This window comes from Protopterus annectens, chromosome 8.part1 (assembly GCF_019279795.1).
Source record: "Protopterus annectens isolate FY-2018-M chromosome 8.part1, PAN1.0, whole genome shotgun sequence".
In the NCBI taxonomy this organism is placed as follows: Eukaryota; Metazoa; Chordata; order Ceratodontiformes; family Protopteridae; genus Protopterus; species Protopterus annectens.
Window position 1 is genome coordinate 156,095,758 of NC_056742.1, and position 25,957 is coordinate 156,121,714.

General features: G+C 39.1%; 1 protein-coding gene across 1 annotated transcript in view; it reads right to left on the reverse strand.

Moving 5' to 3' along the window:
* CDYL2 (chromodomain Y like 2) overlaps nucleotides 1–25,957 on the reverse strand; it is a 477,019-nt gene that overhangs the window by 238,821 nt on the left and 212,241 nt on the right. The window contains exon 3 of the mRNA XM_044081802.1: nucleotides 20,712–20,929. Coding sequence (XP_043937737.1) covers nucleotides 20,712–20,929 — 218 coding nt within the window. The remainder of the gene's footprint in view (nucleotides 1–20,711; nucleotides 20,930–25,957) is intronic.

The following is a 25,957-nucleotide window of genomic DNA, read 5'->3' on the forward strand; positions in this document are numbered from 1 at the left end:
CTGGGTATCTTTCTTCCACACTGCTCTCATTTCTGCCTGCAGATCCTGATATTTTATGACTTTATGTCTTTCTGTATGCAAGACACTAAGTCACTAGGTGTGGCAATTTCAATGATCAATGCTACTTTTATCTTCTTTTCTTGGACCACTATATCCAATTTTCTAGCATTTATCTTTTGAACTGTTGGTAATGGGTGATCCATGTGATATAATCATCATTTTCTATGATCCTTTGTGGCTCATCTTTCCAGTGTTTTTCAGCCACTTCAGTACCATAATGTTTGCACAATCCTCAGTGCAACAGTCTTGCCACATTATTATGCCTTTCAGTATACAGTCCTTCTGCCATTGGTGTGTCACAACCAGCAACAAGGTGTATAACTGTTTCCAATTCGGTTTTACAAAATCTACATTTGTCTGCTTCTCCCACATGCTCAATGGACTTTGTAAACAAGCATTTACATAGCCCACTATTTTGGGCTGCCAATATTAAGCTTTCATTTCCTGGTTTGAATTCGCCTCCATTCCTGAACAACATAAGGTTCTTCCAGAAGTTTTCTATACTTGCAACTATATTTATGTTTCTTTCCACATTTCTTGCCTTCTCATCTCGTCCTTCACCTTATATTCTTTCTTTGGTTTTTTGGCACAGTTGCTGCCTGGTTTTTATCTACTTCTGGTTTGATTTCCATTCCAGCTCCACGTCAATATGCATCTGCTAAATTAAGCAGAGAAATCATCTTAGATTTATTCTCATGTTTCAAAACTTTCACTACATTTGAATCATGTGAGGTCAGTAGGTGTGTGGAGTTCCATGATTGCAGATCTATACATGTAATCAATTTCAAAGAAGCCCATCCCGCCTTCGGAATGGGGAATATATAATCTTGGTATACACCGATATTTATAAATCATTTGGTGAGCATGAAGCATCCTTCTTGTTTTAGTAACTAATCTATCCAACACTTTTTAGGGCCAGACAATTACTCCAAAACAGTAAGTTAGGACAGGAAGAGCAAATTGATTTATAGCTTGGCTCTTGTTCCTAGATATCCACGCTGTTCTCAGGATTAATTTAAGTCTTCTAAACTATTCCTTACTGAGTTTTACTTGCATTTGTTCATGTTTTATTGCTGATCCTTCATCAATTCCCAAGTATTTATACACTCCCTCTTGCTCAAGCTCTTTTATATCACATTCTTGTCCCAAGCTGATGTTTTCCTGATGCTGCAGTTTTCTTGCTTTAAAGGTTGCTTTTCACATTTATCAAGACCAAATGACATTCTAATATTATCTGACAAAGTTTTGACAACCTGCAGCTGTGCTTTCAGTTCCTCATCAGATGAACTATACAGTTTTAAATCAGCGACAAAGAAAAGATGAGAAGTAATTACACTTTGTTGTTTTCTAGGAGCCAAATTATAGTCATGGCCTAAGTTAAGTAAACAGCATAATGGGTTAATGGCAATGCAGAATAGCAATGGTGATAGAGAGAGTCACCCCAGAATATCCCCCTTTGAATTTTATCTCTGGGATAATAATTTGTCCTTTATCATGGCTTAATTGCAAAGATGTCTGCCATTGTTTCATGGTTACTGTAATGTAGTAAGTGTAGGGTGTATCTTATACATTTTTAAGCACTCTTTTATCCATGAATGTGGGATACTATCACATGCTTTTTTGTAGTCAATCCATGCCACACTTAGATTCTCCCTCTTTTTACAGTTCTCCACTATAACTTTAACAACAAATGATCCTTTGTTCCATGACTTTCTTTTATTGCCCTTTTGTTCTACTGCCTTAATTGAGTTTTGTTCTAAATGACTACAAACTCTGTTGGCATCAATTCATGTGTATAGTTTATAAGTCATTGGAAGGCAAGTTATTGGTCTATATTTTTTAGGGTAGCTTGCAGGTTCGCTCAAGTAACAGCACTGATTTGCCTGTTCGTCAGTGTGGTGTCTGTTCAGTGTGCGGACATAAATAGTCCTTACTCACCTTGTGCAAAGATGTTAATACTTTTAAACAAAAGTTAGGTACTGCATCTGGGCATGAGGATTTTCAGTTGGAGGCTTTTTTTAACTTTATTTCAATCTCTCTGGCTGTTACTTCATCCCATTTCACATCCTGTACCTGTAAACTTCTTATTCTTTCTTTTACTTCTTCTATCCATTTAGCATCTTTGTTATGTTCCACAAGATCTTCATAAATACTTCTCCAAAATGTATCTACTTCCTCTTTTTGGGCATTCTTTCAATTCCTTTTACCTTATTTCCCAATTCTCTAACACTTTTTGGGTCAATAAATTGCTTATTTTGTACTTTCCCCTTATATTTATTTGTGTATCTTCTACGTTTTTCCACCTGTGCTGAAATTTTGAGTTTATTTGCGATAGTGCATGATAGATCCTGGTCTGTTCTAATACTGTGCATTGCTTTAATCACATCTATCTTTCTTAGTATTTTTGTTGATCTATTCCCTCTTCTATAATCTTCTAACAGTGACACTTCTTGTCTTAATTGCTTTATAGTTTTCTCTATTCGATACTTCCATGATGATATTTGATTTCTCCCCTTCCTTTCCCTCACTCCCCTATGTTCTTGTGGTAGAACTTTATCAGTTATTAATTTAGCACCACATATATCCTGTTTACTTCTGTTATATCACATGGATCTCTATGGACAGTCCTAATTACTGCATTCATTTGTTTTACCAGACTTCTTACTTTTTGGGTTTTATTGACCTTCTGCAGTCTATTTCTCTCATTGACCTTCTGCAGTCTATTTCTCTCATTGGACTTAATATATCCATGTCCATTAAATCAAGCAACTCTTATCTTAGTTCATTTTCTTCCAAACTGAGGGCACATCCCTTGTTTTCCGTTTTCTGCAGGCATTCTATAGAAAGTTCTATAGCATCTTCCTGTGGCACCTTCTCTTCAATTTCATCTTGTGACATCTGTCGCTCTGTTATATGGGAACTCAATGGCCTATCACTCCTCAAAAATCGGTTGTATTAATGAACGCAAATTTTTATTTGAAGCTTCTGACCGTTTTTCCTGCTGAAGTATTTTTCTTTCCTCTAATTTCTCTCCTAATCATTTTGTATATCTTGTGTCTGGAAATTCTGGGCTTTTTACATAATAGTAACAATACATAATTTCTTTCTTATCCTCAATAGTCCACTCTACCATCTTTATGGCCCTTCTTTGGCCAATCAATTTTTGTGGACTGCGTCTTCCTTCTACAACATTAAAAGAGCATAAGGAGTACAAAAAAGGGCAAATTAAGCTTAAAGAGCAAAGTGACTGCATGTTTTTTAGTAAAAGACCGTAATTGGGCACAAACTACTCTTTTGCACTGACCAAAGCCATTCGAAGCACAACTAGTGTTTGAAGCATCTCAGAGTGTGCAAAGTGTTTGCAGAGTGTGCGCTTTATTACAGTGCAATTATTTCAGAAAGAGTTTGCAGTGTGTAGAGTACAGTTATATTGCAAAGTGCAGTCAACGTACAGCCATTTCAAAAAGTTTCTTGTGCTGTGTGCATTTATTCTCATAAAACTGCCATTTCAGAGTGCTTCTTACAATGTGCAGAGTTACTTCGCAAAGTACAGCCATTTTGAAAGGTTTCTGTGGTGGATGCAGTTTATTTGCAAAGTGCATTCATTTAGAAGTGTTTCTTACACCAAGCTTCTTTTGCAGTGCATAGTTTATTCCCAAAGTACAGTCATGTCAAAGTATTTCTTACACTGATAAGGAGTGGTTTCGTAAAGTATAGTGATTTCAGAGTGGTGTTCTGCTACGGAGACTTGTTTGGTAAAGTGCAGTTATTTCAGTTTGTTGTGCTACTGGGCACAATTAGAGGTACTGGCATAAAGTTATGGCATATATATTTGTGTGTGCATATTTGTATATGATTTCAAGCAGCTTCACTACTGTGTGTTACTATGGCAGAGGCACTGTGCAGACCAGGTCCATTTGTGTTTGATCGGGTCTACTTCAGAAGACTGACAAACCAAAACACCGATTTCTCAGACTGAAAATTCAAAATACCGAACACCCATTTTTAATGCAGGGGGCAAGTCCCCCTGCACTCAGCCCCCCCACTCCCCCTGCTAACTATATAGATCAACTCCAAGATCGCACAAAAGTGGAGAAGGGGCAAATTCTATCATTCAGCATTTTGAATTTTCAGTCTTTTAGGATTCAGTCTTGTTTTTTTAGTCTTCTAAACTAGTCCCGTTTGTTCATAAGATAGCAGAGAGTTGGAGAGTATTCAAGCAGGAACACAATATTTTCATATAAGCAGCTTTTTCTGACAAAGATGCCCATGCAAGGGCATTAATTTTGCTTAACTTAGCTGGGTTAGAAGCTACAGAAAGAGAGCGTGCATTTGTGTATGCACCAGAAATATATGCAGGACAGAGGGAAAAACACCATATTGTGGTACCAGCTGAATCCAGTGAGGACCCCGAGTGCTTAAAATGCAAATTTAGAGAAATGTGCAACCCCCAGACAAATGTTACATTAGAGAGGCAGTTATTTTATACAAGAGACCAAAAGCCAGGTGAAACTTTTGCAGTTTATATCACTGACTTGAGAAAGAAAGCTAAAAACGTGCAGATTTAGTGACTTGAAAGATGAGTTACTAAAGAAGAGGCTTGTGTGTGGTGTTACTAGTGCTGTAGTGAGAAAGCAAAGCCACAGAGATTTGTCAAATCCATGAACTCAGAGAAAGGCACACAGATATGGTTACAAGTGATAAACGCATGGTTTCAACAGCCTCTAGAGCAAACACAGACAGCATGCAACACATGGCAAGCAGAATGAGGCCTAAGCACATGGCAGCTGCAACCGCTACGGGTTTTCCTGGGAGGAGTCGTTGTTTTCTATCAAGTTCCAAGACTAGCTCAGTCAAAACAGCATGATCAGTACAGTACAAGAGTGAGTCAGCAAAACCCAAGTCAAGTCTGTTAACTGTCATAATTGTGGAGCCAATCACAAGTCTAAACAGGGTTGCCAGATTTCCAGCACCCCAGGTAGGGACAAAAAAAAAGAAGGTCTCTCACGGCAAGTGAAGACCAAAAAAAAAAAAAAAAAGGTCTTCGGCAACTGAAGACCAAAAAAAAAAAAGGTCTTTAATGCGGAACAGAGTTCCACATTAAAGAACTGAGCTCACTCAGTAGCTCTGCACTAAACACGGAGCTTCTCGTGTTTAGTTCCGCATTCAACACGAGAAGCTCCGTTTTTAGCGATTTTTGATTGGCCGTATGCGGCATATGGGCCAATCAAAACACGCTCTGAGCTTCTTGTTTAATGGAACACAAGAACTCAGTTTAGCAATTTTTGATTGGCCCGTATGCCAGGTATACGGGACAATCAAAAAAAAAAAAAAACAAACAAACAAACACCGGGATTTTAACCGGCAGGGCGGGACTCGGGATCAGGCTGCTGATCTCGGGACAGTCCCGCCCAAATAGGGACGTCTGGCAACCCTGAGTCTAAAAGAAAGAAGTGCTTAGCATTTAGTCATCAATGCCAGAAGTGTAAAAAATGGAACCATTTTCAAAAGTTTTGTAAATCAAGCAAGTCTCATTCAGTTATTAAGAAAGGTCACCTAAAAAGGCAAGTTGATCATATAAAGAGCTGCAACCCTACTTTCTGTGTAGATCGTGTATCACTGGTTGGTGAAAAGGTTAACACAGTAGATTTGTTGGCAAAGAATTAAGTATTTTGTACTGTCCTGATCAATGGTAAACCCACAGAGCTCAAAGTACACACTGGTTCAAAGTGTAAAGTAATTGTCAGCAGAAACATTTGCTAAAGTGAGGGCTGATGAGCAACTTATGCGAAGCTTGTTGCTTATGGAGGTAGAGAGATTCAAACAAAGGCTCAGTAATGCTTTCATGCTATTCGACTGGGAGCAGTTACAGCTTGCAATTTTATATAGTCAGAAGACCTGTGCAGTCATTATTAGGTCCCAGAGACAGTTTGAGACTGAAACTGCTTTCTTTTTCCAAAGAAGTGCATCATGTAAGCACATGCAGTTCAGGCTTCAGTGATGCTATGTTCTCAGAGTATACTGATGTTTTCAACAAGCTAGGCAAACTTCCAGCTGTGTACTCCATGAAGTTAGATCCACAGGTCAGTCCAGTGGTCAGAACAGCAAGAAGACTTCCAATAGCTAAGCAGGACAAAGTCAAGGTCCAGTTAGACAAAATGGTGCAGCAAGGTGTGGTGTGTCCGGTCACAGAACAAACTGAGTTGGTGTCTTCCGTGGTAGCTGCTCATAAGAAAAATTCAGATGAAATCAGAATATGCATTGACCCAAGAGACTTGAACAAGTCATTAAAAAGATCTCATCATCCTATGTGTACAGTCGAGGAGATTGCAACCCTCATGCCAAATGCCACTGTTTTTTCTATCTTAAATGCAAAGAGTTCATTTTGGCATGTGATGCTTGATCGCAAATCTTCACTACTGACTACATTCAGTACCCCACTTGGTAGATACAGATTCCTCAGGAATAAATTCTGCCAGTGAAGTCTTTCAGCATGCAACTGAGCAAATTTTTTCAGGCTACCCATGTGCAAGAATAGTTGCATGATTTACTGGTTGGTGGTAATGGTGAAGCAGACCATGAAAGAAACCTCAGGAAAGTTCTGGACAAAGCGTGTGAAGTGAACTTAAAGCTCAAGCCTCTAGAGTGCAAATTCAGGCTACCAGAAGTTACTTACGTAGGTCATTTATTTACCAGTACAGGCTTACGACCAAGATCCTTCCAAGCAAGCAGCCATTCTTGAGATGCCAGCTCCAGACAATGTCCAAGCCCTACAGCATTTTCTCGAGTAAATTAATCCCTGACTTTAGTGAGTTATCAGCACCTTTCAGAGAGCTGACGCACAAAAATGTTCCTGGTCATGGTTAGAACAACATCAGATGGCATTTGATAACCTCAAGCAGCAAACTGCTAACCAACCTACATTAAGATACTATGATGTTCACAAACCAGTAGTGCTTTCCTGTGATGCTTCAAAGTTCGGTCTTGGTGCAGTTATTCTTCAAGAGGGCAGACCTGTTGCCTATGCATCTACAACTCTTACCCAAACTGAGAGGAAATATGCTCAAACTGAGAAGGAACTATTGGCAATTGTGTTCACATGTTCGAAGTTCCATGATTACATTTATGGCAGAGCAATCCAGATAGAAACTAGCTATCAAACCTCTAGTCACTATTTTAAAGAAGCTTATGCATTCCGCTCCAGCAAGACTACAAAGAATGATGCTCAAACCAAGTACAACTTCAAAATGGTCTATACAAAAGGTAAACTTCTTTATCTGGCTGATACCTTAACCAGCTCACCCAGAAATACCATGGAACAGCTTAATGCAGAGAATTTGGAGTTTGATTTCAAGGAAGTGCGTAATATTTCTACCACAAGACTTGATAAGACTGATCCAATTTTGCAAAAGCTCAGCCACTTCTTCAATGTAGGATGGCCGTCAAAGCAATCCTATGTAGGATGGCCGTCAAAGCAATCCTATGTACCACCAGAAGTACAACTTTACTTTCCATACAGAGATGAGATGCTGATGGAAGATGTTAGCATTTTCAAAGGTCCAGATGTTATTGTTCCTACTTCCTTACAGCATGAATACATTCAGATTTTGCATCATGGCCACCCAGGTTCTGATTCTACCAAAAGCAGGACTCCAGAACTTGTATTTTGGCCTTCTCTAGCAAAAGACATTGATGAAGTGCTTTCTTCTTCAATGTGCAAGAGTACTAACCGCATTTGCAAAAAGAGCCACTTCAGTTAAGCCAAATTCCTGAACTACCTTGGTCAACAGTAGCAACTGACATATTTGTGTGTAACAGTTAACATTACTTAGTGTAGACTCTTATTCGAACTGGTTTGAGATTGATTTGCTACCTAACCTAATGTCCAGTGCTGTTATTACTAAGATGAAACAATTTCCCAGTCCACACACAAAGTTATTTCTGACAACTATGCTCAGTTTACTAGTCAGTTGTTTCAGAGATTTGCTAGACAGTGAGACTTTACCCATGTTACTAGCAGTCCTGAATATCCTCAAACGACCTTAATGAACATGCAGAACAAAGTGCAAAGCAAATACTGGAGAGGTCAAAGCATGACAATACTGACATCTTCTTGAATTTATTCAATCTCAGAAATATACCCAGTGATAATCTACATGTCTCGCCTGCTCAGAGAGTTCTATCTCGGCAGACCAGAACAACCTCGCCTATCAGTTCTAGTTTGTTGGTACCTAATGCTAAAAACAGAGCAATGAAAGCCCAACTTTTTAAAAAGCGTTCTTCTCAGTAGTACACCTATGATAAAATGAGCAGATTTCTTCATCTGTTAAAAAAAAAGGAGAGACAGTGAGAATGCAAACAGCGAAAGGCTTTGCTCGTATTGGTCAAGTGAGGGGTATATGTACCAAGCAGAGATCCTACTTAGCGGAATTTGAGGGTATAGAATACAGGAGAAACCGCAGACATCATCTTCCTGCATCAGAAATGATATTGGAGCATTGCATCTGTGCTACAGATTCTAGATCTCAGAGCAATCCAGACGATGTACATACCAAAGAACATGTCGCAGTATCCATTCCCATTCCTGATTTCCCAGATGTCCCCAAAGCTGAACATTCGTTAAAGATGGTCCGACTTTTATGTTACAGTCAGGTCGTATTTCAAGACCTAGTGTAAAATACACAGCAACCTGGACATGATCGTTTCCCATGTGTCTGACTTTGTATAATTGCATGTCAAATCAGTTCTGTATAACTGCATGTCAAAAGATCATTTCTGGAAATTGCATGTCATTGAACACTGTCATTTCATATTTGCACTATTTCTCAAAGAGGGAGGATGTAGATGTGGGTGTGTGTGTGCGTGTGTGTGTGTGTGTGCGTGTGTGTGTGTGTGTGTGTGTGTGCGTGTGTGTGTGCGTGTGCGTTTATGTGTGTGTGTGTGTGTGTGTGTACCTTTAAGAAGCATTTTCAGATGTAGCACATGCATATAAATACTGAGCATCTACAGGCACATGCTATTTTTGAATAAACAAGTAGAGTGTTAACATGTATGAGTGCGGTAGTCAGTCTATTTATAAAGTGCAGTTGTGTACCTACCATAAATGTAGATGTTCGAGTGTATTCACTGTTGCAGTCATTACTCTTGGGTTATCCTGCTGGAGGGCTACCCTCAGTTGACCAGAATTCCGAAGTCTAGGTCCGGCGTCGGTTGCTGTCGCCTCTACCCTGACGTCAGTGTGTCAGGGGTATAAGATGCAGCCAACGCCATTTTCTTCAGTTTTTCTTGCCCCAGATATCAGGTGCCCCCAAAATTGGTAGGCTGAAAAAACATGCCAATAAAAATGCATGCACAAAAATAACATTTTCTTTATCTACAAGCAAATACACCAAATAGGTTGTATAGGATAGAGAAGAGCAGATAAGTCCCAGCAAAGAAAAGGGTGGTGGGGGGTGGTGGGTGGGTAACCTGGACTGCAACAGTGAATACACTCGAACATCTACATTTATGGTAGATACATAACTGTACTATGTTCATTGTGTTTCACTGTTGCAGTCATTACTCTTGGGTTGAATCCCAAAGCGGAAGATGGGTGGGCTGGGCTAAATAGGATTAGGAGAGGCTATAAGGCTCTGCAGAACTGCAGTGGCAAAGCCTGCTCTGGACTTAGAGTAAAGAGGTAAGTGGTAGTGCTTTGTGAAAGTGTGCACTGAACTCCAAGTTGCAGCCTCTAAGATATCTTTGGTTGGTACTCCTCTGAGGAAGGCTGCTGAAGTGGCTGCTGCTCTGGTGGAATGAGGCCTAATGCCCTTAGGCACTGATTTGCCATGTTGAAAGTAGCAGAAATGGATGCAATGGCCTATCCATTTAGAAATGGTCTGTTTTGAGATGGCCTTTCCTTGTGATCCTGCAGCATATGACACTAAAAGTTGCTCAGTCTTTCTGAAAGCTTTAGTTCTGTCCAAGTAGAGGCGTAACTGCCTGTGTATGTCCAAAGAATGCAGAATTTCCTCACCCTTGTTCTGTGGATCTGGATAAAAGGTAGGCAAGTGAATGGTTTGGTTGAGGGCCACACTGGATACCACCTTAGGCATGAATGTAGGGTTTGTCCTCAGAGAAACCCTGTCTGGATGAAAAATGATAAAAGGTTCCACACCCATGAGTGCTTGTAACTCTGAGACTCGCCTTGCAGAGGTTATTGCTAGGAGTAGAGCTGTTTTCCAGGATAAGAATTTTATATCTGCTGTTGAAGCTGGCTCGAAAGGAGGCAGTGTGAATTTTTCCAAAGCATAATTGAGGTCCTAGGCCGGAACTGGTGCTCTCCTTGGAGGTCTAATGTTTTTGGCCCCTCTGAGGTACTGCCTTATTAAAGGATGAGAAAAGCTAGGTGGTTCCGTATTGTAATGGGCTGAAATGGCAGAGGCATGAATCTTAAAAGATGAGAAAGAAAGGCCTTTGTTTAGCATCTCAGTTAAGTATTGCAAAATCTGAGGGATATTTGGTACACACGTGTCAATGCCTTGTTCCTGGTTCCAAGCACAGAATTTCGTCCATTTTTCTGCATAAGATTTTCTGGTACTAGGCCTCCTGGTCTCCAAGATAACATCCATAACAGCTTTTGAAAGAGGAGTGTTCTGAATGGCTACATTATCCGCCATGCTGCCAGATTTAAGGTCCTGAGTTGGCTGAGCAGGATCTGATTGTTTTGTTGGGTCAGCAAGTGAGAAGTTTGAGGCAATATTCATGCTGGACCTTGAGACAAGCTCTTTAGGACCAGGTACCAGTGCTGGTGTGGCCAGTCTGGTGCAATCAGTATCATTTTTGGCTTCTCGTCTGACCTTTAGGAGTACCCTGGGAAGGAGAGGCAGTGGAGGAAAGGCATATACTGTTAGATTTTTCCAGCTGAAGGATAGGACGTCCACTTTCCATGCTTGCTTGTGATAAATCCTTGTGCAAAATCTCTGCAATTGGCAGTTGTGGGGGGAGGCAAATAGATCTATGTCCGGGCATCCCCATTTCCTTATTATCATGCTGAAGACTTGTGGATCCAGTTTCCATTCGTGGGGATCCATGAGGTTTCTGCTTAGTTCGTCTGCCAGAGTATTTGTTTTTCCTGGCAGGAATTGTGCTTGCAGGTAAATGTGAAAAGTCAATGTCTGCAGAGGGGGTAGGAATGTGTACCTCCCTGCTTGTTTATGTACCACATGACCGTAGTATTGTCTGTCTTTATCAGTAGCTGCCCTGGATGAAGCAGGTCCTTGAAAGCTGTCGGGGCATTTTGAACAGCTAGCATCTCTTTTTGATTGATGTGAAGATGCATCTGGTTCACAGGCCATGTGCCCTGAATACATTTTCCTGCCATATAAACCCCCCAGGCATAATCTGATGCATCCATTGTCAGTGTCTGTTTGGCTGTGGGTAAACTGAATGGCAGACCCTTATTGTGGTGACAGGCTTCTGCCCACCATCGAAACTCCTGTTGCAGGCAGGGAATGAGTGCAATTACTGTCTCCAGGCTGTGGCAATGCTGAGTCCAAACACTTTTTAGATACCATTATAGTTTCCTCATATGCAGTCTGGCATATGGAATTAGTAGAATGCAGGATGCCATGAAACCCAGGGCCTGCAGGATTTTCCTTGCAGATAAGTGGGTTTTTGTTGCCAATTTCTTGAAGTAAGAAGTCAGTTGCTTTTGTTTGTCTGGCGTGAGATAAGCCATCTGGGCAGTTGTATTTAAAGCTTGCACCCAATAATATTATCTCTTGAGAGGGCACTAGTTTTGATTTCCTTTTGTTTACTGTGTACCCTAGGCCAGTTAGTAATCTTTTTACAAACGCCAGATGTTTTAGAAGAATGTCTTTGTTTTCTGCTTGAATTAGGCAGTTGTCCAAGTAGGGATATATTTGAATTCCTCTTTGTCTGCAAAACACAATTACTGGTGCCAGGCATTTTGTGAAGACCCTGGGCACAGTAGATAAGCCAAAGGGCAGTGCTGAGAATTGGTAATGCATTGAGCCAGCTATGAATCTGAGGTATCTTCTGCAAGATTGTCTGATTGGGACATGCAGGTATGCCTCTTTTAGGTCCAAAGTTACGAGCCAAGCCTTCTTGCCCAGCATGGGCAGCAGCTGCTGTAGAGTCAACATCTTGAATTTTGGAACTTCCAGAAACGTATTTAGTATAGACAGGTCCAGAATTGGTTTCCAAGTTCTGTCCTTTCTGGGTACTACAAAGTCTGGAGTAAAATCCTTGCCCCTGCTCTTGTTGTGGTACTTGCTGAAATGACCCTCATGTCCATGAGGGCTGTAATTAGTTTTTGAGCCTCTGCCCATTGATTGTGTGGCAGGTCTGGCATACCGTTTGACCTTGGCAGAGTGTGAAAGTGGAACCTGTAGCCTTGGGACACTGTTCAGGACCCATTTGTCTTGGGTAACCATTTTCCAATTTGATGAAAAAAGTGCTAGTTTTCCCACCAAGGGGACTGCCAAAAGAAAAGTGCTTGGATCTGGCAGAGGAAAGTCATTTGGACTGTTTCCTGTAAGGTTGTGATTTGTCTTCTCCGCATTTGGAGATAGGAGCACCCCATTGTTTAGGCCTGTATGAGCCTTGGGGCTGAGATCTGCCTCTGGGACGCCTGTATCTGCCTCTTTGTGGTCTGTCTGACACTGGAAAGGACCAATTTTTAGAAGGCCAGTTCCTGCTAAATCTGTGTGGCTGTACCTGTAAGAAATCATTGACTGTCTGCATGGATTTTTGCTTTATCCTCCATTTTTTTCAAAACTTCTTCTACTTTTGCACCAAACAAAGTATCATGCTGCAATGGTGAATCTAATAATTTTGCTTTAACATGATCAGGCAGATTCTGTTCCTTTAACCAAGCATGCCTTCTAATAACAGAACCTGTAACAGTGGCCCTGCAGGAGGCCTCCAGTGAATCATAACCACATTGCAAAGTATGCTTTCCCACTTGTTCAGCTGCATGCAATAAATCCTGCAATTCCTTGTTCTCTGAACATTCAGTATTTTTCAACAATTTCTGTTTAAGCAGAGACATTAAATATTGCTGATATTTAAGCATATGAAACTGACAATTTAAAGCCCTTACAGCCAAGGTAGCAGACGTGTAGACTTTTTTCCCCCATCTGTCTAGAGCCCTAGAATCCCTATCAGAGGGGGCAGGTTTTTTTGCAGTGGAAGCTTTAACCCCTTTGGGACCCTGAGATATAGTTTCTGGGTCAGCAGTGGGGTTTTTATACAGGAATTTATGAGAATCTGGAACCCTGTAGTATATGTCTGGCTTAGCAGGTGCAGGGGATAAAGAGTCAGGGGACAGGCCGGACTCTGAAAATACATAATCTACAATGTCTAACACAGGAGGAATAGCAAGGGGTCTGTGCTGAGGAAGTAGCAGAAAGTCTCTGAGCCTTTTCTTAGATGCAGAATAATCTTGGCTCTCCCAGTGAAAATGCTCCCTCATGGTATGCAGGGTTTCCCCAAAAGAATAATCCTCAGGAGGAGAAGCTGAAGGAATGGATTCTAAGTAATCCTGTTCAGAAGAGGAATCAGAGGAAATAGAAACATGATCAGAAGAATCATACTCTGTCTCTTGCCTAGGCCTCTCATCAGGAGGGGGATGGGTGCCCCTGATCAAAGTAATTAGGTATTCGGCCATTTTGAGTATCTGTTTTTTAGGCATGGTAGTCTGAGTAGGAGAATGCTGTACTTATTTCTTTGTCTTTAGAGCTGCTTTAGTCATTGTCTTTGAAACTGAAGATGGCTTAATATATAGTTGTGTAGGTCTGAAGACACCCTCAGAAGCAGATGCCTGCTCAGCAGCTCCGGACCCATATGAGGGAATGATTTCCGAGTGTCCAATACCTTGAGTATCCAGAGGCCCAGTCGGCTCCACGTGGGAGTCGGAAGCAGCCTGTGGCTCTGAGGTAGCGGGCGCCAGGGGCTGCGAAAGCACCTCACTGAGAACCGGCGACTGGCCTAGTTGTCGGTTTTGGACCTCGGATGCCTATCCTTTTCCTTGTCCTTGCGTTTTTTGCAAACTCTGGTTGTCGGCTGGTCCGACGGCATTATATAATTAAATCTTCGGCCAAAGTAATGAAATACAAAATCAAACAGACGCTTAATAGTGCATTGGTTAAATCTAGCACAAAACCGACAGCTAGCAATGTTGTGATCAGGGCCTACGCAAGGAATACAGTAAGAGTGAAAGTCCTTATGAGGTATTTGCTTCCCACAAGAAATACAATTGTTAACTTTTTCTGACATCAGTCTGGAGCAAGAAAAAAGTTTCCCCAACAGGGTACTTAGCTTTAATGAAGACTTCGGTTCTGAAATTCGGATTTGAAAATCTCAGGAGTAGGCTGACCGGCACTTGCAAACTGCTTTTGCTTCGGGCACTGTGCGGCAAGAAAGACTGAAGAAAATGGCGTCGCCTGCATCTTTTATACCCCTGGAGCACTGACGTCAGGGAAGAGGCGATAGCAACTGACGCCGGACCTAGACTTTGGAATTCTGGCCGACTGAGGGTAGCCTGCCAGCAGGATAACTCAAGAGTAATGACTGCAACAGTGAAACACGATGAACATGTTTATTTAACTTACAAAGACTCATTTCTGATGTGTTTGTGTGTAATAAAGTTGCTTGAACAGAACCCACGAATGTCTGTCTGTTTTATCCTGACCAGACGAGCAACACTACTATTATGGGTTTAAGTAGTACAGCATTTGCTCTGCACACTGTCATACTAATTTTTTTTTTTGTTTAATATTTTAGCAGCACTACCTTTAGCAAGCAGTCCATAACAGGTTTATGGCATACTGACAAAAGCTGCTGTATGAATGGTGTCACTTATATCCATGCAATATATAACATTCCTCATGCACTTGAGTAATCTGCAGTCAGAGTGCACTGGCTGGAGGATCGCAAGAACATGGCTTTGATACTGAATATTCATTTTAATTTATGTTGCATCTTCCTTATCAATATGGTAGATCTGTTGGATTATTTTTCCTACTAGGACACATCACAGAGGCTGATTGGTAAAGAAGTGGGGTGTAATGCTGTCTTCACTGACCACCCATCCTTTGGGCTGCATAACTTTTAAATTACTGACATGAATACCTACTCAAAAAAGTCAGTCAAAACTCTGATAAAAGTTTCTTGCACTCTCAGTCACATTTCCTAACTAGTGCAAATAGATCCTCTACTCTTCCTTATCTCTCTTAGAACATCAGTATTATCTAGAAGCAACAAGTGTAGCTCAATGGTCAACTGCAGCAGTACATTGCTGGAAAGTATCTGAAATAAATTTCCTCTATTTTATTTGCAGTTTAAGACTCAAGCCCAGCAGAATACAGCAACAAAAATCGCAAAATCATGTTTGAAGCCCCCTAATATCATTCTTCCTCCAACTTAGAAAAAGCCATTAAGCCTTCCAAAGTCTGGGGACTGGGACCAAGATCAGATGCAAAGTTCTACTGTCAGGCACTAAAACTCAACTTGTCAAATTTCAAATTGTCAAATAATGTTAAAGATATGAATATAACTGGTTGGACTTTGAAAGCCTCATTGGGGGAAATCAAACTTAACTGGGCTTATTTTTAGCCCCCTTTCCTACCGCATCAAATGAAGGAAAATGATAGACAAACTTGCATTCTGCTTTCCCAGTATACATGATTCCATTGTAGTCAATGGTATGCACGGATTATGTTTCATGAAACCCATTCATAACAGATTTCAAAGGTGCAAGACAAACTTTGCAATGCTTAGGTCTTGTACTACAACACAAATGGCAGACACTCAAACTCATGTCAGAACCATTTTTTCAACTTTAAAAACTACAATACACTTAGTGCTGCACACAGTGACACACAAAAATGTGACAGGATGAAGTATCTAATAACTCTTAAAGCAGATGGCTGTCTGTGTAACAGAGCAAAGGGGATTACAGCTTTGAGGACTATAAAACACTTTACATGCCAGCATTTCTTTTCTGCAACTGATGCATCAGAAAAGGTAAATCTCAGTGTACTATATAAAGAACTATAATCATGTTTCTCCAAAAACCCTTTGAGGACTAAGAAACACTTCACATGCCTACTTTTCTTTTCTGTACATCACAGAAGGTAAAGCTCAGTGTACCATATAAAGAATTATAATCAGGTTTCCTTAAATACACTTACCTGCTACATGTTCTTTACAATGGTGTCAAGATTCATGTTTCTCCACTATCAAGGTGAATTTAACATTCATGCTTCACAAACAAAACAAGGTGGATGTGATTAGAGTCCCAACCCTACTCCTTTATGTAAAGGTTGAATTCAATCTTTTTTAATTTCAGTTCCAATGCTACACTATGAAGTACCCCAAGACAAACTATTTTACAAAATTGGTGCATCACGCTACCAGACCTAATATCCAAACTGGTTAACAATCTATTCCAGAGGAGTTTAAAATCAATATTTCACAGAAGCTTGAAAGGCTGAATGCAAGATCCTTACCTTGGCCTTTGCTGATGAGATCCTGTGATCATTAGTTAATTGAACTGTGACATGCTGCCAAACTACCTGGGACTATCAAAACTGATCATTCAAGTGCAACGGTTCGCAGTATTAAATGAGCAGACAGTCAAGAAATGGATTAGCATCCAACAACTCTATTTCCATACTTAGTTCACCTTACTGCTCTCCTTCTACTTCAGGAAAGATACTACAGGATGGCTGTTAGAAAATTCAATGCGACACCCTAGTCTAATGCTTAGGGCGGCCACGGTGGTGCAGGAGTTAGCGTTGCCACCTCACAGCAAGAGGTTCTCCGGTTCGATTCTTGGCTGGGGTGCCTTCTGTGCAGAGTCTGCATGTCCTCCCTGTGGTCGCGTGGGTTTCTTCCGGGTGCTCCGGTTAACGCCCACATCCCAAAGACATGCTGTAAGTGGATTGGACACTCTAAATTGGCCCTAGGCATGAGTGTGTGTGTGTGTGTCTTCTGTGGAAGGTTGAGCGCCGGGCTGGCAACTCGACACCGTAAAACTCCACTGCCAATCATAAGCGGACAGCTGATCCACTGTGGCGACCCCTAACCGGGAAAAGCCAAAAGAAGAAGATGACCCAGTCTAATGATTACATTCAAAAACGCACCAGGCTAATGGTAAAAGAAAGGTGGCACAGAACTAAGAATGACATAATGGTCTCACTTCAAAGTCTTACTAAATAAAAAAAATAAAATATTTTGAACTGATATCAGGTCTAAATATCAATCAAAATAAAACTAGCATCTTATTAATTAACAGAGTTAATTATTTGATGGAAACTAATAGCAAATTTAATGCAATAATAAACAGATTAAATATCTGGGGATAACTTGTATATGCAATTATAAAGAAATACAAACAAATTATAAACATATTTTAGACAATATTAAAAGGAATAAGATATTCTTCTCTACAGATGATAGACTGATTTTAATCCAAATGGTTATTTTACCCAAAAATACCATTATATAGACAACTTTAGTTCTTTCTAAAGAATACATTAAGCAATTTAATATTATTTGTTTGAAATTCTTACGGCATCATAACAAACCTAAGAGAGTTTTGGAGCATCATATAAAATAATGTAAACAGAAGGTGGAATAGGATTCAGTGACCTATAAATTTAAACTATATATTTGTTATTGGAACAGCAACATTACAGTTATATGATTAGTATTCTGCTAACTGAAACCAATGACTGCCAAAAAAGCAATTACTAGAAAATGTAAATCAAAGTCTAAACCAACTTTACTAGAAGTAGCGATAATAGTAACAGAGACAAAACAACTGGAAATGACATATTTAGAAAAGGGTAGGAGCAAATTACATAGGAAAACATGGGAAATATGAGATCAATACATGCAGAGGAGGAACAAGGTTTAAAAGAAGGCAGGGATTGAATGAGCTATGCAATGGCTGACTATCACTGACTGGATATTAAAAGTGATGTATAATGTTTGCAGCTACAGTTGTGTTGGCACAGTTTGCAATGTATAATGTTGGCAACCCAGACTGTCGTTTAAAAGTGATGTATAATGTTTGCAGCTACAGTTGTGTTGGCACAGTTTGCAATGTATAATGTTGGCAACCCAGACTGTCGTTATGGTGTATTTTCATTTATATAAATGTAAGACTGCCTATGCCATACATGATAATGTAATAAAGATGTTTCTTGTAAAAAATAAATACAGGAAACTTTTTATTTACCCAAAAGTTTTTTTTAAAGGAAAAAATATTATATAACTTACACAAATCTATAATAATATGAAGTGGTTGTAATATTTATTTAAAAACATGAATAATCCAACAGATTCTAGTCACATAATCAAAACCTTAAATATATTCAGAAATTTTATAACTACGTACCCAGAAATAAAAACACTGTGTTTCATATTATTTCTTACAGCATTCACACCAGAATGTATAAGCACACTGAACTTTCAAAAATGCTGCATTTAAAACTAGGAATTTGATCTTTTGGAATTAAAATAAGACAAACTAAAGTGCTTAACACAGACTACTGAAAGGACCAATAGTATTTAGATATGGAAAATTGGTTTATAATATAAATGAGTACAAGTTTTTAATCTCCAAGATTGATTTAATGTCAGATACAAGTAAAAAAGAAAATCTACCTAGTCTTTATTTTTCAAACAATGTTGAAACAAATGGTGAAACAGGAATTTATTCACGAAAAATAATATGAAATAATTATGAACTATTAGGGATTGTAACCTCCACATGAGTTTCATCTTCAATAACAGATTAAGTGGATTTTAATATCCTGAAAGAAATTTTTTATTTTGGGGAGTATTCTCTTTGAAATTTCTAAACGTATCATTTATTACTCCACAAAGAGTTGCAATTATGTACTAAAAGGAAGGTACTGGTTGTTGGATGTGTAAATCCTTAATATATGCTCACTGGCAGCATACAGTCTATGACTACGAAGTTCTCCAACCTTTTCTTTGGGGGGGGGCAATCTTTCCTACAAGCATTACTGTCTAATAAATTTGTATTAGCTAAACTTTTGATATATACTCCAATGTCTGGATGTGCACCCAAGTCTCAATTCAGTAAAGAACTGGAAAACGTAGGTTATACTTTCATTTACAGAATTTATAAATATTGCCACTGTGTCTCACAAAAAAAGTCCACTAATATGATGAAAGCAAACAAAAATCACAGAATATACAAACATGATAAAACAGTACTCATTAACAGAGAAAAATGAATTAATGGATGCTTAGTTTTTGCTACACTAGTTAACAAAATTAGACATCTGTGTAAATAGTTAATTGTTTTATGTTAATGTGTTTATTCCTGTACACAAAAAAGGCAAGTAACTGTTAGGTTTGCAAAATATGTTCTACCTTGTATTAATAAGTAGTAGTTAGATATTTGTATTCTTCACTAGTGTTGCACGAGTTTAATTTATAAAAGCTGAACGTTCAAACTTTACAACTGACAGGACCACAAAACTTTACTCTAAAAAAACGTAGACAAGTATCCTTCTTTCAGAGCAACCACGAATGAGGAAAATTACTTTCCTGCAGTAAAAGGAAGCAGATCAGCATGGCTGAAGATGAACCACTATCTTCAGTGTTTGGAAATGTAAAAAGTACGCCGAAAATGTAATTTGGCGAAATCACTGAAAACCTACATAATATCAAAATGAACTGAACACATTTACACTGAAAACCAAGAAAGAATAATCAATAAACCTTCCAAAGGGATTGCATGCAGCATTTATGGTCTACAACTGAAGTTATTAGAGAATCAATACAACCACAGCAATAAATCTTTGTTGTTATCCTACTGGCATACTATTCCGCTGATCCCAAACTGTACAGTTTTACTTGGTGGCATTGGGGACAGCAAATTCCAAAACAAGACAGAAATATTTTGAAAGCAAGAGCATGGAATATCTGAGAGGAACTAGAACTATAAAGTAGCATAAACCAATATAAATTAATTGCAGAGGTCAGTAATACCAGACACAAGTATACAATCAATTTTTCCCTTCCCCCTCATGTCTGACACATGCCAGCTGACCACCCTATTATCCTATAATGGCTTTATATCCATTTGAAGTCTGTTTTATATATATATATATATATATATATATATATATATATATATATATATATATATATATATATATACACATACATACATACATACATACACACACACAAGCTTCTTTTTACAGCAGCTGTCCTACAGGGTAATGTGAATTAAGCCACAGTTTCAAATCAAATGTTCCGTGAACTACAACTACATATATTCATATGTGATCATGAAATTATTTTTATTACTACCCTGATCTATACTTACACCATAGCAACTTTCATTAAAGATAGAAGAAAATATAAAATGCAACCATAATTATGCCAGCGGTTCTCTCTGAAGAGAAAAATTAAGTGTTGAAAACAGTACTTATTTTCATTCAATATTAGGCAAGGAGCTGGGGCTACCGAATATGCTGGGGCTCCCTAATATGCTGTACATATGTTAACTCAGTTAACTGAAGTAGTTTCCTTCTAAGAAATACATTAACAATACACAGCTATATTTAGTTAAACACAGTTCTGAATCTCATTCTCACCTCTGGCGTTAAAGCATTATTATCGGATGTCTGACTGGACAGCAGTACATGGGTAAAACCTTCTTCTTTCCTGACCACAATGTCTCTAAATCGGCAGTTGTTTTCATTCTGGCGAACACTGTACCTCAGGCGTTTGTCAAACACACAGTCTTTGTCACTAGGTAACTTTCTTTTCACAGCATTATGCAGGTTATTTTCTCCATTAGTAATGTCACCATCTGTTTTAAAGAAATAACATTACTTCTTGAAAAAAAAAGAGAAATTAAAACAAAAAATGGTATCTTAAAATCTAAGAGTCTGTTTTATTAACGAATGCACAGATTTTTTAAAGCATTATAGCTGAAATAACAGCATCTGTACACACGGCATTACCTAAAATATGGTCTGTGCAATATACTTTTCATTAAATTTCTAAAAGAGCAATTTAATCAGCTTCTACACTCTATAATCACTATAAGTACTTTAGTATCAGAAAATGAACTGTACGAAAAGCCACACAATGTCAAAAATGATGCACCAAGTCCTAATACTACATTTTACAACTTTTGATAGAAATGACATATGGTCTATAAATGCAACTCTGTATGCATCTGATCATTATGTTTGCATTTTGCTTCAGTAAAGCTAGCTCTCATTATATTTTCTGCAATACAGCGGACATTCTTCAGGAAATAAAATGTGAATACTTAAATCTACTTCTAAAACAACTTTGTCTAAAAATATACTTTAATGATTTGAATAAATTAAATCTTGTTTATACTCTACTCACCTGCATACTTCGCTATCGCTTTCACTGCATCTCTGTACTTCACGGAGTATTTAAAGTCCTGAGGCTGAGCAGCATTCTTTCTCTGAAAGCGACAGACATAAAATGGCATCTTCGTAACTGCAGTGCCTTCTTATGCTCAGGTTTTTGGTAAAATGACTTGTACTGAAAACTGCTATTCTTCCACATATAATTAGGACTTTATATATATTCTGTCACTTATCTGCTTTTTTTCTGTTCTAGTGGCTTAATGAACCCTACCTACCCTGATCATTACTTACCAAAAAAAAGTGGTGGTACAATGGTTATGTGATTGTCCGAATGGTTACTTACTCAAATTATGTTTTTTTTTCCAATTCAGCTGAAAGCAGGTATATGCAAAAGGAAGGCACACTCTTAGCAGTTACCTAAAATTTTGCTCCCACTGAAAGGTCATGTTCTGTAAACTGCTTTTTTTTTTAAAATGCACAACTTGTTTAGTAGGATAATTTTAAAAATACTACTCTTTCTAATGGGCGCACTACAATACTGGCCTTGGAGTGCACCAATCTAAGTGTGTAATACTATGGTAATATTTTTAATTGACTCAGTACAAATACTTCTGAAACTGCAGTGTTAAATGAAATTGTATATGCTACTTCCACTCATGTTAATCAACTATCAGTTCCCTTCCACTCATCTGAAGAGGCCATCGTTTAGGCAAGCACAGTGGTCTGGTCCCCTAGTCTCAATGCAGTCCTCACAATGCTCAACTTATGGAAGCCACACGCATTAAATGGTTCACAAATGCTCTCAAGCTGGGGACCTGCAACACTCCCATCGGTGGTTGTTGCGTCTTTTCCCGGTTAGGGGTCGCCACAGCGGAACTCCGGTCCGCTAATGATTGGTAGTTGATTTTTATGTGCCGAGTTACCAGCCCTGACACACAACCTCCAATGAAGGTACACCCATTCACGCATGTTTACACGCAGAAGACGCTCTAGCTGAGAATCGAACCGGACAGCATCTTACTGTGAGGCGACAAAGCTACCGCAGCACCACCACCGCGGATCAAGTGGAATATTTCTATTTTAGTCCTAACCCACATTCCTGCAGCTGATTCCAAACATGGTGTGAAATATTAGTCACTGCAGCATGTTCACTACAGCACATGCCTGGCTCCATCTACAGCACACAATCTATATGGCAGGTATGTACATGTCTGACCCAATGCTGCCTGCAAAGGTAACTATGGCAGCAAATCACTGCTGCATTATCACTATAACAGAGGGCTGAGAAGCCTAAGAAGCCTACCTCTCCTAGGAAGGGATCGACTGTGACTGCTGTTCACCATCAACTACTCTGTCCAGGTTCTTTAGATACCAGGCCACCAATGAAGCTAGTAAACTACAGTAGTTAGTGTGTTCCTACACAATTAATAACGTGAGTCATGGCATTTGATGGCTAGCCTGTCACAATGCTTTTATCCCTTCACCTTGAGTATCATCTCTACCATTACTTAATAAAAAGCTTAAAAAAGTATTATTATTAAAATATATTCAAAGGACTGCTTTACCTCTCACCATAGGAATAGCATGGGAATGTACCCCAAGTTATAATAGTTGGTCACCAACATATGTGACGGTGCACTAATTAAATTCTATGGACATAGCCTCACAATACACCTAAACACAGAGAGATAATAACAGCTGATGTCAGTATAAGCAAAAATAACATTTACAAAGAATTTAAATTAAAAAAAACAAAACAAAAGCAACACTGGAATGATGGGGATAAAAGCAGCCCAGCACTGTAGCCACCACGTGTCCTTTTGCAAAATAAGTCATGAACTGTTTATATACACTAAGAAAGAAACAGAAATCAAGGAGATTACACTTGTTTGTAAAGTCCACCTAAAACTAATATTATGGAACTTAAAAGAATTATGGGAGAGGTAATTTCCTTCCAGCAAGGATTATTTTTCATAGATGGGCACTGCAATCTGATATGCAATACTGAATATTTATCGGGGGACCTAGAAGGGAAAATGTGACAAAAAGGGCAGATCTCTAGAGTAATACGAAAATATTTGGAATGGAAGATGCAACTTTACTAGCATGGACTCAGGTGGAATTTGCATTTTATCCCCGGGTACAAGAAAATGAGACCAACCAGAAATTTTTCTGGATTTCAAAATACTAGCTCTCAGTGTAAGTGACCATTTACACTGACAGCAGGTGTTTTGGAATTTGTACCCATAGTAAGCCTGTTTATAGATAGTGCAAGTGACTTACTTTGCTGTAAGACCTGAGGGCAGGTCTTTTTCAAACCAGGACAGACTTCAACTAAAAGCAGCCTTTTTGGAATCTGTCCCATTACATTTCAAAGAAGCATGGGTATTTAGATGAACGCTTTGAAACACATCCAATAGTTGTTTCAGATCATGCACCGATAAAGATAAATATGAAGAAATAAAGAAGTAAACATGAGACATTGGCACTTTTCTACTTATTAGCTAATAGAGGAATTTAAGGAATGGGTAGCGGAAATTATTTCAGAGTTATTGTGGAAAATATACATTTATTCAGAATGTATAGTTAAGGAGTACAATAAAATGAAAAAGGAATTGACAAATATGGTATAAATAAGAGAATTATATGGGAGAGAAATATGAATTATTTAGAGGGGTTGCCAAAAGCTGAAGAATTGCAGAAGAGGAGGAAGGACTGATGAATGCTAAAGGAAAAAGAAGGGATTATTTGGATAATATGCACAAGTTTAGAAAGGTTGCTATTAATATGCATTTTGACAACAAATTCAGAGCAGAAAAAAAACTATTAGCACAATGACTTGGACACAACAAAGAAAAAAGGGCTTTTGACAAACTTAACAAAAAAAAAAAAAGAAACATAACCAGGGATCCTATAGTGGTATTAGAGCTATTTCAGTAATTCTATGAAAATTTGTATAAAGCAGAGGAATGGGAAAACAATAAAAGTCAAATTGAAACATTTATGGAAGACTTAACTATGCTGAGGTTACATTAATCAAGAATTAATGAAGAAATGAGATAAAACTTGAGATGTATGATCAATTAGAGGAGGTCCCAAGAACAGATGGTATTTCTGTGGAAGCTGGCAAGTTAAGTACAAAGAAAATGAAAGACTGGGAAGGATTTGCTTAAAAATATTTAAAAGAAGGGACAGTATCAGCATTACAGTACTGTAAAAACAACCTCAAGGTTATGCTGCTAAACATTAGGAGGCTAAATCAGAAAAAGCACTCACTGGAAGCAGTCCTCACCTTGGAAGATGCTAATATTTGTGCAGTCACTAAAACCTTGTTTAAGGCTGCGGACAGCACCCCAGCTATACCAGGTTACATTTCCTTCCACACGTTCAGACCACAAACTGAAAGCATGAGAACCACAGGAGGTGGTGTATCAATATTCATTAAAGATAAATACATCTCTAGATTGGTTTAATTCAAGTGCAACTGACTGTAGGCAAGACCCCTCTTCAAATCACTGCCAGCTATAGGACCCTCTCCATGAATCAGGGCATCCACTCAGCCTACTTGGATCTACTTGAGTCAATCAACCTGGTTTCAGGTGACTTTAATTACCCATTCATTAAACTGAGTAAATTATAGGTGTTCTAACTCACATGCCCAAAGTTTCCAGGACTTCGTTAACTACAATGCCCTAGACCAGCTGGTTCACACACCCACAAAGGGCTCATACATCCTGGACTGGTACTCACCAACATGGGGGACTGCTGCACCACCCCCAGTGTGTGGCCATCCCTGGTGAGATCTGATCATAAATCATTCTCACTAGAAGTAACTATAACACAACCCCCCAGCAACAAATAGACTAAAAAACTTCTCCAAGGCCAATTACAACCTCTTATGTGATGGCATAAATGGCTTCATAGCCCCACCCCCCCACTGATGGAACAGACACCTATGCTGAGTTATACACCAATGCTTTATACAAGCACCTGTACAATTGTAATGACTCTGCCATACCTGATAGAACCAAAGCAAGATCTTCAAGGAAAAACAAACCTGCCTGGTGGACAACTGTGATTAATAGGGTATACGACAGGAGAAAGAAACTACTGTCTAAGAGTAGGAAGGAACAGTCTCAAAACTGGAAACACTCCCTCCTCAACTTAAACAAGCAAATAAGAGTCCTAGTGAAGTCCTCCAAAGCTAAGTATGAATCCAAATTAGCTTCTATAACTAAGGATAACCACAGGGCGGCCACGGTGGTGCAGTGGTTAGCATTGCCGCCTCACAGCAAGAGGTTCGATCCCGGGCTGGGGTGCCTTCTGTACGGAGTTTGCATGTCTTCCCTCTGGTCGCGTGGGTTTCCTCCGGGTGCTCCGGTTTCCTCCCACATCCCAAAGACATGCTGTAGGTGGATTGGACACTCTAAATTGGCCCTAGGTGTTTGAGTGTGCATGTGCGTGCCTTCTGTGGAAAGTTGGGTGCTGGG